The following is a 15,161-nucleotide window of genomic DNA, read 5'->3' on the forward strand; positions in this document are numbered from 1 at the left end:
TCAGGGTCCGGAGTATTCATGGTTCTCAGGGCTCGGGATATTCACGGTTCTCAGGGCCTGGGGTATTCAGGGTTCTCATGGTCCTGGGTATTCATGGTTCTCAGGGTCCGGGGTATTCATGGTTCTCAGCGTCCGGGGTATTCATGGTTCTCAGCGTCCGGGGTATTTATGGTTCTCAGGGCCCGAAGTATTCGTGGTTCTTAGGGTCCGGAGTATTCACGGTTCTCAGGGCCCGGGGTATTCACGGTTCTCAGGGTCCGGGGTATTCATGGTTCTCAGGGTCCGGGGTATTCACGGTTCTCAGGGTCCGGGGTATTCACGGTTCTCAGGGTCCGGAGTATTCATGGTTCTCAGGGTCTGGGGTATTCATGGTTCTCAGGGTCATTATGTGCAGTCACTAATGGTGTGCCGTTCGGTGGATGGGGATGTTTCAGCTCCACCAAGGTGCTGATTGTTGCAGGACCCCGCCACAAACATGGACATCAGTAAGTAATTAATTCACATCAGGGGCCACAATAATTATACTTATTGGTTTCCGTTATAAAACGTCCATGCGTCCATGAGATGCAGCACGGGGACGACGTCGCCGGAGTCGCGGTAGCAGCAGAGCTCGATGGCTTTACCTAATGGGACATATTCAGTGGCTTTGATTACATGTCTAGAAGAAGTCCGATGTTCTTCCCAATCATTGCTACATATGGATCTCACAGAGGGAGCGATAGATGCAGAAAGTTGGAGGTATCTGTCATCTGAAGAACAATGTTTGGATTTAGCCGTTAGCTCCGGACCATTACCTCTCAGACAACACCTATTTATACATCGTCTATTGCTGGCAGAATGATGTCCCCCGGGAACGAGAGCTGAGATTCTCCTGCACATCACAGGAACATGAAATAGCCTTCATCAAACATGCCAGATAACGATGGGCGCTGGGGAATTCACCAGGTCGAGGAGCCGTCCAGAAGCCAAATGCAAGGACTGTCAGATTATTCACAATGGAGAAACCTCTCATCCAAAGAATTCGGAGCCGTCCAGGGGAGGAATACAGATTATCCCACAACTCAGAATGTCCATAGTCCAGCAGCCGGTGACTCAGATTATTACATTATTACAAACTAACAGCAAAGTACACGGACAATAGCAAGAAACAGGGTATTTGTAGGGGATCGGCAGGTCATGAAGAGCTTCAGGGGTAGAAATGAAAATGACGGCCCCCAACACGCTGTCTTTTCTGCGGGATATGGAGCTGTCTGAGTGCTGAATATAGAGATCGTCATAAGTAAAGTAACACCCAAAACATAGAGGGGGAACACCTGGAAAATGCGCCTGTCCTCAGCAGATCCCCCACATGGACTCCACTGCGTATTATGGGAGGCTGCAAATTATTAACCGACCGTCCAATGCCAGAAACCGGTAGAATATTCGACTTCGGACTCTACTGAGGACGATGGAGGAGGACACGTCTTACAAACACTTACACTCATGAAGTGACCCCATCTTTTGCCATGACCTGATTGGCAGCTATTGGCGGCGGTGGAGATGATTGAGGTAAGTACAGACAATGGTGATGCTCCAACAACCAGACGCTTTTCCTCTTGGGGCTTCTTATTTATATTTCCATTTGAGGCTTTCAGATCCGTTATTTACCTTCGTGTCATCTGTACATGGACACTTGTGATTGATGAGTCCGTATAGAAGGCACCGGGGAGTGATGACATCCACAGAGCGTATTGATCGGTGCGATGACTTTGTGGTGAGACGTTTCCTCTTGTATCATTATGACCAGTAATGGCTGATTCTGCCAACTAGAAGAGGCCACTCAGATTGTATCCAATTCATTACGTGAAGCTGCAACCAATCGCCAAATGTAACAGAACTAAACTTGTGATTGGAAACATTGTATTTGGGGCACGTTTCCATAGGACTGCATGTTCTCCGCTCTCACAGTGCGACACACATCAGTTACAATATGATAACGGGGGACGCGGTGGGACACGATTACAAATAGTATCAAAACAGTAAAAATTGAAATTTGATTTGATGCAAAGTTCACCACGTTTTCAGGATTCCAGCAGCCCGATGAAATGAGCAGGAAAACACGACTAATGTGACAAGACTTTGCTCATGTTTGGGGTACAATTTAAAAGATTTCTTCGAAGGGTTGAGGTGACAATGCACAGAATGTGAGATGACAGTGTTACCTGTGTGTAGAGAGGTTCATAGATGTCTACTCCGTTGTCCTGATTGTGGGACAGAGTCTCCATCTCCCGTTTCCAGATGAAGCGAGCAGGTGGGTTGGAGCTGACAGTACATCGAAGGAACACGGTCTTCTCCTGATAGAAGCTCCCTCGCACGTCGCTGATGGTCTGGTGAATGGTTAAAATGGGTTCATCTAGATCTGGAGGAAAGGGTTGCAATGCACATTTATAACGTAACGTATAATGACATTAATTTACTCAATATCTTAATTATGATTAATTAATTTCTCAATAATCAATCCATTATGCACGGAATTATCCATAAACCAATTCATCCCCCAATCAAGAAAGAATAAAAAAAAGCAGACAAAACACCCAGAAAAAAAAACACCAACCTTCCAGGAATGTAACCCACCAACCAAGAATTCAACCAACCTCCCAAGAAACGAATCTGACATCAAATAATCCAACCAACGATTAACCAAGAAATACACTAAACAAGCAAAAAAAGGAAACCATCACTTAAGAAACTAACTCAACATTCAACATATAAATCCATCATCCAAGGAACCCATCAACCAACCAATGAATAAGCTCAATAATCAGAACCGATGTATGAACTCACCACTCAAGAAATCAATCCACTTGACTGAAAAACCAACCCACTGTCTGTGAAACTCCCCATCCTACGAAAGACCTACCATTCAAAGAAAGCATAGGGCAGCCAACGAAAGAACCCCAAAATCAAGGAAACATACCCATGTTTAAATAACCAACCCAACTTTAAAGAAACCAATTCACTATCCAATGAACTAAGAAAAGAAGCCACCATTTAAGAAAAACTCAAAATCTACTGTCCAAGAAGCCAATCCACCAAACAAGAAATAAACCCAACCAGAGGGAATCAGCTACAGAACGCGTGCAACAACCAATGAGCCATCTAATAAAAAAAACAACCTACTGTCACGCACAGTGTGGGAAAGTGCAACACGAAGGGATGAGGGGAAGGGAGCCCAACACTAGGGAAGGGGGGAATGGGGATCCCTAGGCAAATCTAACGTCACTATGTCTGCTCTAAACATCCCTATAAAGGTTTTGCACCTATCACCGGGCAGGAACCTAATCCCTGCCTGACCCTGGCGATAAGCCCTGCTTAGGGAAGGACGGGGTACGCACTTGTCAATCTCCACTACAACTAAAGACAAATGGGGATAGACGACCAAGCGAACAAGGGGAACACTTATCTTGAAAAGACTCAGATGTGACACAGACGTACTCCAGCAGCACCAAAGAGGAAGATAGCCAACTGCTGTAGCTTCAAGCCTAAACCGGGGAAAATGGAAATATCACTGGCAACTCCCAGTAGCAGGCTGGGAGTCTATAAACACCCAGTCCAGGTGTGTCAACTAGAGCTGGGGGAAGGCTGCCACTAGGCCAGAGTCAGAAACGTTAAGAAGGTGTCTGCAAAGCCAAACGCAGAGACCTTCTGCAGCTAGATGCAGTGCGACTGTCTGCAGCTTCTGACATACTAGTGACACCTACTATCTGGGATCCAATCCACCATCCAAGCAATAAACCCAGCCAAGAGAATGAGTTAAGGAACACGTGCGCCAACCAGACAACAGCCAATGAGCCACAGAATCAGCTAAGGAACGTGTGCGCCAACTAATGAGCCCTCCAAATAAAGAAGGCAGCCTCATGCTCAAGAAACAACTCAGCTTTCAATAAACTAACCCACTATCCAAAAACCCAATCCATCATCCAAGCAATAAACCTACCAAGAGAATGAGCTAAGGAACGAGTGTGTAAATCATACAACAACCAATAACCAATGGAATCAGCTAAGGAACATATGCGCCAACCAACGAGTCCTCTAACCAGGAAAGCAACCCACCATCCAGGGAACTAACCCATGAGATAATTTCCCAAGAAACTCAATCAAGAAACCAACCAAACAGTCCAAAAACCAACCCACACCCAAATGGTCCAATAAGACATCCCCATACCCTCAGGGCCACAATTCTACAGTTTTGCTCAGCTGACCCACCAAGATGAGCGATATTGAGCGTTTCATCTTGATCTACTGGACAGTCCATTCCTACACATAGTTTGTTATTAATTGCCAAATAATTAATCCAGAAAGGACATTTTTTTCTTCGCAAAAAGTGAAAACATTAGTGAAAGCGCCCCACTGAGACACAGCGGCATCCTCAGTAATATACATGGAAATAGTTGGCATATCCACGACACATAAATAGAAACCACCTATCATTTCAGACCAGGATTCTGTGCCGGAGACCATTAAAACTAATAAACTATAATATGCTATAATGGGTTACTAAGGAACGCCAGGTTTTCTCGGAAAGAATTTAAATGGCGTCTCCCATGGTTCCTCTACTTACCTGGGAGATAAGAAGAATTTAAAGGAACCAGAGAACGAATGGAGAAAAGGAAAATAAAAAAAAGCTTTCAGATATGGGGTGTAAAACACAAACTGGGAGAAGATGGGGAGAATAACAGAATCCACCAAATCCAGCTCCATCATTGACACCTAGTGTCACCACCGGGAGAGTGGAGGTTAATGGGAGGCGTCAGGAGTCTTGTATAAACCAGAGAATAATCAGATAAAAGAGACATTAATTAATGAGATGGAAGAAGCTGATCGATGAGAACGTCGCCATCCGGGGATACAAAGCGCAGGCTCTCATCACTTAACGAATAATCCTCTCTGGTGAGTCAGTCCCTCCTCTCCCTGTTATCGTGGCCTGACCCCTCACAGACTGACAAGCGGCTGCCCAGGACAAACACATAACACTTCACTTGTAAGAGGCTGATCCCCCCTGAGCGGAGCCGGGAGGGCGAACACCAGGAAAAGCCCCACCGACCGATGAACGAGTGAAAAATACATGTACAGTGGCGGTATACACAGCAGAGAGGAAACGGGGGAGACCGAAAACTAAGGGGTTCACATAATTATATTATTCACTATGGCGGCATTATTATGGTAGTTATATTCTGCACATAGGGGCAGTATTATAGTAGTTATATTCTTATACTTAGGGGGCAGTATTATAGTAGTTATATTCTTGTACATAAGGGCAGTATTATAGTAGTTATATTCTTGTACATAGGAGCAGTATTATAGTAGTTATATTCTTGTATATAGGAGCAGTATTATAGTAGTTATATTCTTGTACATAGGGGCAGTATTATAGTTGTTATATTCTAGTACATAGTGGCAGTATTATAGTAGTTATATTCTTGTACATAGGGGCAGTATTATAGTAGTTATATTCTAGTACATAGTGGCAGTATTATAGTAGTTATATTCTTGTACATAGGAGCAGTATTATAGTAGTTATATTCTAGTACATAGGAGCAGTATTATAGTAGTTATATTCTTGTACATAGGGGGCAGTATTATAGTAGTTATATTCTTGTACATAGGAGCAGTATTATAGTAGTTATATTCTTGTACATAGGAGCAGTATTATAGTAGTTATATTCTTGTATATAGGAGCAGTATTATAGTAGTTATATTCTTGTACATAGGAGCAGTATTATAGTAGTTATATTCTTGTACATAGGGGCAGTATTATAGTAGTTATATTCTTGTACATAGGACCAGTATTATAGTAGTTATATTCTTGTATATAGGAGCAGTATTATAGTAGTTATATTCTTGTACATAGGGGCAGTATTATAGTTGTTATATTCTAGTACATAGTGGCAGTATTATAGTAGTTATATTCTTGTACATAGGGGCAGTATTATAGTAGTTATATTCTAGTACATAGTGGCAGTATTATAGTAGTTATATTCTTGTACATAGGAGCAGTATTATAGTAGTTATATTCTAGTACATAGGAGCAGTATTATAGTAGTTATATTCTTGTACATAGGGGGCAGTATTATAGTAGTTATATTCTTGTACATAGGAGCAGTATTATAGTAGTTATATTCTTGTACATAGGAGCAGTATTATAGTAGTTATATTCTTGTATATAGGAGCAGTATTATAGTAGTTATATTCTTGTACATAGGAGCAGTATTATAGTAGTTATATTCTTGTACATAGGAGCAGTATTATAGTAGTTATATTCTTGTACATAGGGGCAGTATTATAGTAGTTATATTCTTGCACATAGGAGCAGTATTATAGTAGTTATATTCTTGTACATAGGAGCAGTATTATAGTAGTTATATTCTTGTACACAGGGGCAGTATTATAGTAGTTATATTCTTGTACATAGGGGCAGTATTATAGTAGTTATATTCTTATACTTAGGGGGCAGTATTATAGTAGTTATATTCTTGTACATAGGAGCAGTATTATAGTAGTTATATTCTTGTACATAGGGGCAGTATTATAGTAGTTATATTCTTGTACATAGAGGGTAGTATTATAGTAGTTATATTCTTGTACATAGAGGGTAGTATTATAGTAGTTATATTCTTGTACATAGGAGCAGTATTATAGTAGTTATATTCTTGTACATAGGAGCAGTATTATAGTAGTTATATTCTTGTACATAGGAGCAGTACTATAGTAGTTATATTCTTGTACATAGGGGCAATATTATAGTAGTTGTATATATGTACATGGGGCAGTATTATAGTAGTTGTATATATGTACATAGGAGCAGTATTATAGTAGTTATATTCTTGTACATAGGAGCAGTATTATAGTAGTTATATTCTTGTACATAGGGGCAGTATTATAGTAGTTATATTCTTGTACATAGGGAGCAGTATTATAGTAGTTATATTCTTGTACATGGAGCAGTATTATAGTAGTTATATTCTTGTATATAGGGGCAGTATTATAGTAGTTATATTCTTGTACATAGGAGCAGTATTATAGTAGTTATATTCTTGTATATAGGGGCAGTATTATAGTAGTTATATTCTTGTACATAGGAGCAGTATTATAGTAGTTATATTCTTGTACATAGGAGCAGTATTATAGTAGTTGTATATATGTATATAGGGGCAGTATTATAGTAGTTATATTCTTGTACATGGAGCAGTATTATAGTAGTTATATTCTTGTACATAGGAACAGTATTATAGTAGTTATATTCTTGTATATAGGGGCAGTATTATAGTAGTTATATTCTTGTACATAGGAGCAGTATTATAGTAGTTATATTCGTGTACATAGGAGCAGTATTATAGTAGTTGTATATATGTATATAGGGGCAGTATTATAGGAGTTATATTCTTGTACATGGAGCAGTATTATAGTAGTTATATTCTTGTATATAGGGGCAGTATTATAGTAGTTATATTCTTGTACATAGGAGCAGTATTATAGTAGTTATATTCTTGTACATAGGAGCAGTATTATAGTAGTTATATTCTTGTACATAGGGGCAGTATTATAGTAGTTATATTCTTGTACATAGGGAGCAGTATTATAGTAGTTATATTCTTGTACATGGAGCAGTATTATAGTAGTTATATTCTTGTACATAGGGAGCAGTATTATAGTAGTTATATTCTTGTATATAGGGGCAGTATTATAGTAGTTATATTCTTGTACATAGGAGCAGTATTATAGTAGTTATATTCTTGTACATAGGAGCAGTATTATAGTAGTTATATTCTTGTACATAGGGAGCAGTATTATAGTAGTTATATTCTTGTATATAGGGGCAGTATTATAGTAGTTATATTCTTGTACATAGGAGCAGTATTATAGTAGTTATATTCTTGTATATAGGGGCAGTATTATAGTAGTTATATTCTTGTACATAGGAGCAGTATTATAGTAGTTATATTCTTGTACATAGGAGCAGTATTATAGTAGTTGTATATATGTATATAGGGGCAGTATTATAGTAGTTATATTCTTGTACATAGGAGCAGTATTATAGTAGTTATATTCTTGTACATAGGAGCAGTATTATAGTAGTTATATTCTTGTACATAGGAGCAGTATTATAGTAGTTATATTCTTGTACATAGGAGCAGTATTATAGTAGTTATATTCTTGTACATAGGGGCAATATTATAGTAGTTGTATATATGTACATGGGGCAGTATTATAGTAGTTGTATATATGTACATAGGAGCAGTATTATAGTAGTTATATTCTTGTACATAGAGGGTAGTATTATAGTAGTTATATTTTTGTACATAGAGGGTAGTATTATAGTAGTTATATTCTTGTACATAGGAGCAGTATTATAGTAGTTATATTCTTGTACATAGGAGCAGTATTATAGTAGTTATATTCTTGTACATAGGAGCAGTATTATAGTAGTTATATTCTTGTACATAGGGGCAATATTATAGTAGTTGTATATATGTACATGGGGCAGTATTATAGTAGTTGTATATATGTACATAGGAGCAGTATTATAGTAGTTATATTCTTGTACATAGGAGCAGTATTATAGTAGTTGTATATATGTATATAGGGGCAGTATTATAGTAGTTATATTCTTGTACATAGGAGCAGTATTATAGTAGTTATATTCTTGTACATAGGGGCAGTATTATAGTAGTTATATTCTTGTACATAGGGGCAGTATTATAATAGTTATATTCTTGTACATAGGAGCAGTATTATAGTAGTTATATTCTTGTACATAGGGGCAGTATTATAGTAGTTATATTCTTGTACATAGGGAGCAGTATTATAGTAGTTATATTCTTGTACATGGAGCAGTATTATAGTAGTTATATTCTTGTATATAGGGGCAGTATTATAGTAGTTATATTCTTGTACATAGGAGCAGTATTATAGTAGTTATATTCTTGTACATAGGAGCAGTATTATAGTAGTTATATTCTTGTACATAGGGGCAGTATTATAGTAGTTATATTCTTGTACATAGGGAGCAGTATTATAGTAGTTATATTCTTGTACATGGAGCAGTATTATAGTAGTTATATTCTTGTATATAGGGGCAGTATTATAGTAGTTATATTCTTGTACATAGGAGCAGTATTATAGTAGTTATATTCTTGTATATAGGGGCAGTATTATAGTAGTTATATTCTTGTACATAGGAGCAGTATTATAGTAGTTATATTCTTGTACATAGGAGCAGTATTATAGTAGTTGTATATATGTATATAGGGGCAGTATTATAGTAGTTATATTCTTGTACATAAGAGCAGTATTATAGTAGTTATATTCTTGTACATAGGGGCAGTATTATAGTAGTTATATTCTTGTACATAGAGGGTAGTATTATAGTAGTTATATTCTTGTACATAGAGGGTAGTATTATAGTAGTTATATTCTTGTACATAGGAGCAGTATTATAGTAGTTATATTCTTGTACATAGGAGCAGTATTATAGTAGTTATATTCTTGTACATAGCGGCAGTATTATAGTAGTTATATTCTTGTACATAGGAGCAGTATTATAGTAGTTATATTCTTGTACATAGGAGCAGTATTATAGTAGTTATATTCTTGTACATAGGGGCAATATTATAGTAGTTGTATATATGTACATAGGAGCAGTATTATAGTAGTTATATTCTTGTACATAGGAGCAGTATTATAGTAGTTGTATATATGTATATAGGGGCAGTATTATAGTAGTTATATTCTTGTACATAGGAGCAGTATTATAGTAGTTATATTCTTGTACATAGGGGCAGTATTATAGTAGTTATATTCTTGTACATAGGGAGCAGTATTATAGTAGTTATATTCTTGTACATGGAGCAGTATTATAGTAGTTATATTCTTGTATATAGGGGCAGTATTATAGTAGTTATATTCTTGTACATAGGAGCAGTATTATAGTAGTTATATTCTTGTACATAGGAGCAGTATTATAGTAGTTATATTCTTGTACATAGGGGCAGTATTATAGTAGTTATATTCTTGTACATAGGGAGCAGTATTATAGTAGTTATATTCTTGTACATGGAGCAGTATTATAGTAGTTATATTCTTGTATATAGGGGCAGTATTATAGTAGTTATATTCTTGTACATAGGAGCAGTATTATAGTAGTTATATTCTTGTATATAGGGGCAGTATTATAGTAGTTATATTCTTGTACATAGGAGCAGTATTATAGTAGTTATATTCTTGTACATAGGGGAAGTATTATAGTAGTTATATTCTTGTACATAGGAGCAGTATTATAGTAGTTATATTCTTGTACATAGGGGAAGTATTATAGTAGTTATATTCTTGTACATAGGGGCAGTATTATAGTAGTTATATTATTGTACATAGGGGCAGTATTATAGTAGTTATATTCTTGTACATAGGAGCAGTATTATAGTAGTTATATTCTTGTACATAGGGGCAGTATTATAGTAGTTATATTCTTGTACATAGGAGGCAGTATTATAGTAGTTATATTCTTGTACATAGGAGCAGTATTATAGTAGTTATATTCTTGTACATAGGGGAAGTATTATAGTAGTTATATTCTTGTACATAGGGGCAGTATTATAGTAGTTATATTCATGTACATAGGAGCAGTATTATAGTAGTTATATTCTTGTACATAGGGGCAGTATTATAGTAGTTATATTCTTGTACATAGGGGCAGTATTATAGTAGATATATTCTTATACATAGGAGCAGTATTATAGTAGTTATATTCTTGTACATAGGAGCAGTATTATAGTAGTTATATTCTTGTACATAGGGGCAGTATTATAGTAGTTGTATATATGTACATAGGAGCAGTATTATAGTAGTTGTATATATGTACATGGGGCAGTATTATAGTAGTTGTATATATGTACATAGGAGCAGTATTATAGTAGTTGTATATATGTACATAGGGGCAGTATTATAGTAGTTATATTCTTGTACATAGGAGCAGTATTATAGTAGTTATATTCTTGTACATAGGAGCAGTATTATAGTAGTTATATTCTTGTACATAGGAGCAGTATTATAGTAGTTATATTCTTGTACATAGGAGCAGTATTATAGTAGTTATATTCTTGTACATAGGGGCAGTATTATAGTAGTTGTATATATGTACATAGGAGCAGTATTATAGTAGTTGTATATATGTACATAGGGGCAGTATTAGCATTGGTACTAGCAGGTAGTATTGTTTTAGGACTGAATTGAGGGACCAGGGACTTCTATATAATTTGCATTATTCAATGTGACAATGCTCCTATTTGTAAATCCTTTTCTTCTTCTGTCTTTTTTCCACTTGGTAACACTTGATGATAAACCAAATACATCCCAGATATAATTACTATTGTGGCCGCCCTGCTGAGTCCCTGAGATAACGACGTGGGACTGGCGGTTACTTAGATCTTTCTGAACCCGCCATGATCCGCAGGAGATCTGCTCTAATGGGAATCGCAGTCATCTTAAGACAAAAATAAAAAAGAACAAAAAAAAAATCTAAATGTTTTAAAGAAATGAAATTGAAATAAGACTCCGGCGTCCCGGAGAGAAGTAATCAAATCAATTTGTGCATGATAACGAGATTCTCACACTTCCAGACGTCTCTTCTCCTGGAAATTGTCGCTTCAGTCAGCTGGAAGTCCAGGTTATGTCGTACTGGAAAAGGAAATTGGATCGGAGAGGAAGATTGTGAGCCAGGAGAGGAGCGGCGCACACGGGGCAGAGCTGGAGCGGTGACAGGAGGCTTCTCCCCCGGTCCAGAATCTGCACATTATCCGGGAGGACAGATGGCGGCAGATACATCCCGGCTGTTCCACATCTCCTCTAAGCCGTGAGATCACACAGCGCCACAAAGATGGCAGACAGCTGGCACGATGGCGGGGACAGCGCTGGTACCATCGCCCTGTGCTGTGAGCGACTGATGCTCTACTGTCACCCTGTGCAGGATACAGACCCCGCACCACCATAAGGTCTTATTACAACGTGTCATATGTCTGCACTGGATCCAATATGTCACTGCCGCCATCCCACCAGCATCAAAGTGAGCAGAGCGCGGCTCATGCAGGGGCCGAGAAGAAGCTTAAAGGGCACCTCCACCTTCCATCATCATCATTCCCAGAACATATCCTCACTGGGGATTTCTGACACACGGCCCCGATCCTCCCACGGCCAAGAGTTTCATTAAGGCTACGTTCACATTTGCGGTCAGCGCCGCAGCGTCGGGCGCCGCAGCGGCGCCGCATGCGTCATGCGCCCCTATATTTAACATGGGGGCGCATGGACATGCGTTGTGCTGCGTTTTGCGCCGCATGGCCGCAAGCGTTGGACGCAAGAAACGCTTCAAGTTGCATTTTTTTTGCGTCCAACTTTCGGCCAAAAAGGACGCATGCGGCGCAAAACGCAGCGTTTTAGCGTGCGTTTTGCCGCGTTTTTGTTTGCGTTGTGCGCTGCGGCGCCGACGCTGCGGCGCACAACGCAAGTGTGAACGTAGCCTTAGGCTCATACTCACATGAGAGAAACTCGTATGGGTCTCGCACGGCAATAGCCGGCACTGCACCCGGCACAGAGGAGCGGAGCGTGCGGTCACATGTATTCCTATGCGGCCGCACGCTCTGATCTGAGTGCCGGCTATTGCCGTGCGAGACTCATTAGAGTTTCGCCCAACTGAGTATGAGCCCTAATAGTAATTGTTCACTAGAGGGATTCTGGAGCTGGAGTTATGTAGGTAAGTTGTAGAAAAGCCAGATAACAACCAGCATGGTCTCCGGTGTAGCCCCCTCCTTTCTCTCCGGTGTAGCCCCTTCCATGCTCTCCGGTGTAGCCCCTTCCTTGCTCTCCGGTGTAGCCCCTTCCATGCTCTCTGGTGTACCCCTTCCATGCTCTCTGGTGTACCCCTTCCATGCTCTCTGGTGTAGCCCCTTCCATGCTCTCTGGTGTAGCCCCTTCCATGCTCTCCGGTGTAGCCCCCTCCTTGCTCTCCGGTGTAGCCCCTTCCATGCTCTCTGGTGTAGCCCCTTCCATGCTCTCTGGTGTAGCCCCTTCCATGCTCTCTGGTGTAGCCCCTTCCATGCTCTCTGGTGTAGCCCCTTCCATGCTCTCCGGTGTAGCCCCTTCCTTGCTCTCCGGTGTAGCCCCCTCCTTGCTCTCCGGTGTAGCCCCTTCCATGCTCTCTGGTGTAGCCCCTTCCATGCTCTCTGGTGTAGCCCCTTCCATGCTCTCCGGTGTAGCCCCCTCCTTGCTCTCCGGTGTAGCCCCCTCCTTGCTCTCCGGTGTAGCCCCCTCTTTGCTCTCCGGTGTAGCCCCTTCCATGCTCTCCGTTGTAGCCCCCTCCATGCTCTCCGGTGTAGCCCCCTTCCATGCTCTCTGGTGTAGCCCCTTCCATGCTCTCCGGTGTAGCCCCTTCCATGCTCTCCGGTGTAGCCCCCTCCTTGCTCTCCGGTGTAGCCCCCTCTTTGCTCTCCGGTGTAGCCCCTTCCATGCTCTCCGGTGTAGCCCCCTCCATGCTCTCCGGTGTAGCCCCCTTCCATGCTCTCCGGTGTAGCCCCCTCCATGCTCTCTGGTGTAGCCCCCTCCATGCTCTCCGTTGTAGCCCCCTCCATGCTCTCCGGTGTAGCCCCCTTCCATGCTCTCTGGTGTAGCCCCTTCCATGCTCTCCGGTGTAGCCCCTTCCATGCTCTCCGGTGTAGCCCCCTCCTTGCTCTCCGGTGTAGCCCCCTCTTTGCTCTCCGGTGTAGCCTCTTCCATGCTCTCCGGTGTAGCCCCCTCCATGCTCTCCGGTGTAGCCCCCTTCCATGCTCTCCGGTGTAGCCCCCTCCATGCTCTCTGGTGTAGCCCCCTCCATGCTCTCCGGTGTAGCCCCTTCCATGCTCTCTGGTGTAGCCCCTTCCTTGCTCTCTGGTGTAGGCCCTTCCTTGCTCTCCGGTGTAGCCCCTTCCTTGCTCTCTGGTGTGGCCCCTTCCATGCTCTCTGGTGTAGCCCCTTCCATGCTCTCTGGTGTAGCCCCTTCCATGCTCTCTGGTGTAGCCCCTTCCATGCTCTCTGGTGTAGCCCCTTCCATGCTCTCTGGTGTAGCCCCCTCCATGCTCTCCGGTGTAGCCCCTTCCATGCTCTCTGGTGTAGCCCCTTCCATGCTCTCTGGTGTACCCCTTCCATGCTCTCTGGTGTAGCCCCTTCCATGCTCTCTGGTGTAGCCCCTTCCATGCTCTCTGGTGTAGCCCCCTCCATGCTCTCCGGTGTAGCCCCTTCCATGCTCTCTGGTGTAGCCCCTTCCTTGCTCTCCAGTGTAGCCCCTTCCTTGCTCTCTGGTGTAGCCCCCTCCTTGCTCTCCGGTGTAGCCCCTTCCTTGCTCTCTGGTGTAGCCCCTTCCTTGCTCTCCGGTGTAGCCCCTTCCTTGCTCTCTGGTGTACCCCTTCCATGCTCTCTGGTGTAGCCCCTTCCATGCTCTCTGGTGTAGCCCCTTCCATGCTCTCTGGTGTAGCCCCCTCCATGCTCTCCGGTGTAGCCCCCTCCATGCTCTCTGGTGTAGCCCCCTCTTTGCTCTCTGGTGTAGCCCCCTCCATGCTCTCTGGTGTAGCCCCTTCCTTGCTCTCCGGTGTAGCCCCTTCCATGCTCTCTGGTGTAGCCCCTTCCATGCTCTCTGGTGTAGCCCCCTCCATGCTCTCCGGTGTAGCCCCTTCCATGCTCTCCGGTGTAGCCCCCTCTTTGCTCTCTGGTGTAGCCCCCTCCATGCTCTCTGGTGTAGCCCCTTCCTTGCTCTCCGGTGTAGCCCCTTCCATGCTCTCTGGTGTAGCCCCCTTCCTTGCTCTCCGGTGTAGCCCCTTCCTTGCTCTCTGGTGTAGCCCCTTCCTTGCTCTCTGGTGTAGCCCCTTCCTTGCTCTCCGGTGTAGCCCCTTCCTTGCTCTCTGGTGTAGCCCCTTCCATGCTCTCTGGTGTACCCCTTCCATGCTCTCTGGTGTAGCCCCTTCCATGCTCTCTGGTGTAGCCCCTTCCATGCTCTCTGGTGTAGCCCCTTCCTTGCTCTCTGGTGTAGCCCCTTCCTTGCTCTCCGGTGTAGCCCCTTCCTTGCTCTCTGGTGTAGCCCCTTCCATGCTCTCTGGTGTACCCCT

General features: G+C 42.1%; 1 protein-coding gene across 4 annotated transcripts in view; it reads right to left on the bottom strand.

The window, feature by feature from the left end:
• Positions 1-15,161, bottom strand: part of MDGA1 (MAM domain containing glycosylphosphatidylinositol anchor 1) — a 431,369-nt gene that overhangs the window by 205,615 nt on the left and 210,593 nt on the right. For all 4 annotated transcript variants that reach the window (XM_077282003.1, XM_077282005.1, XM_077282004.1 and 1 more), the window contains one exon: positions 2,202-2,398. In XM_077282003.1, coding sequence (XP_077138118.1) covers positions 2,202-2,398 — 197 coding nt within the window. The remainder of the gene's footprint in view (positions 1-2,201; positions 2,399-15,161) is intronic.

The sequence above is a fragment of the Ranitomeya variabilis genome, chromosome 2, assembly GCF_051348905.1.
Source record: "Ranitomeya variabilis isolate aRanVar5 chromosome 2, aRanVar5.hap1, whole genome shotgun sequence".
NCBI lineage: Eukaryota > Metazoa > Chordata > Amphibia > Anura > Dendrobatidae > Ranitomeya > Ranitomeya variabilis.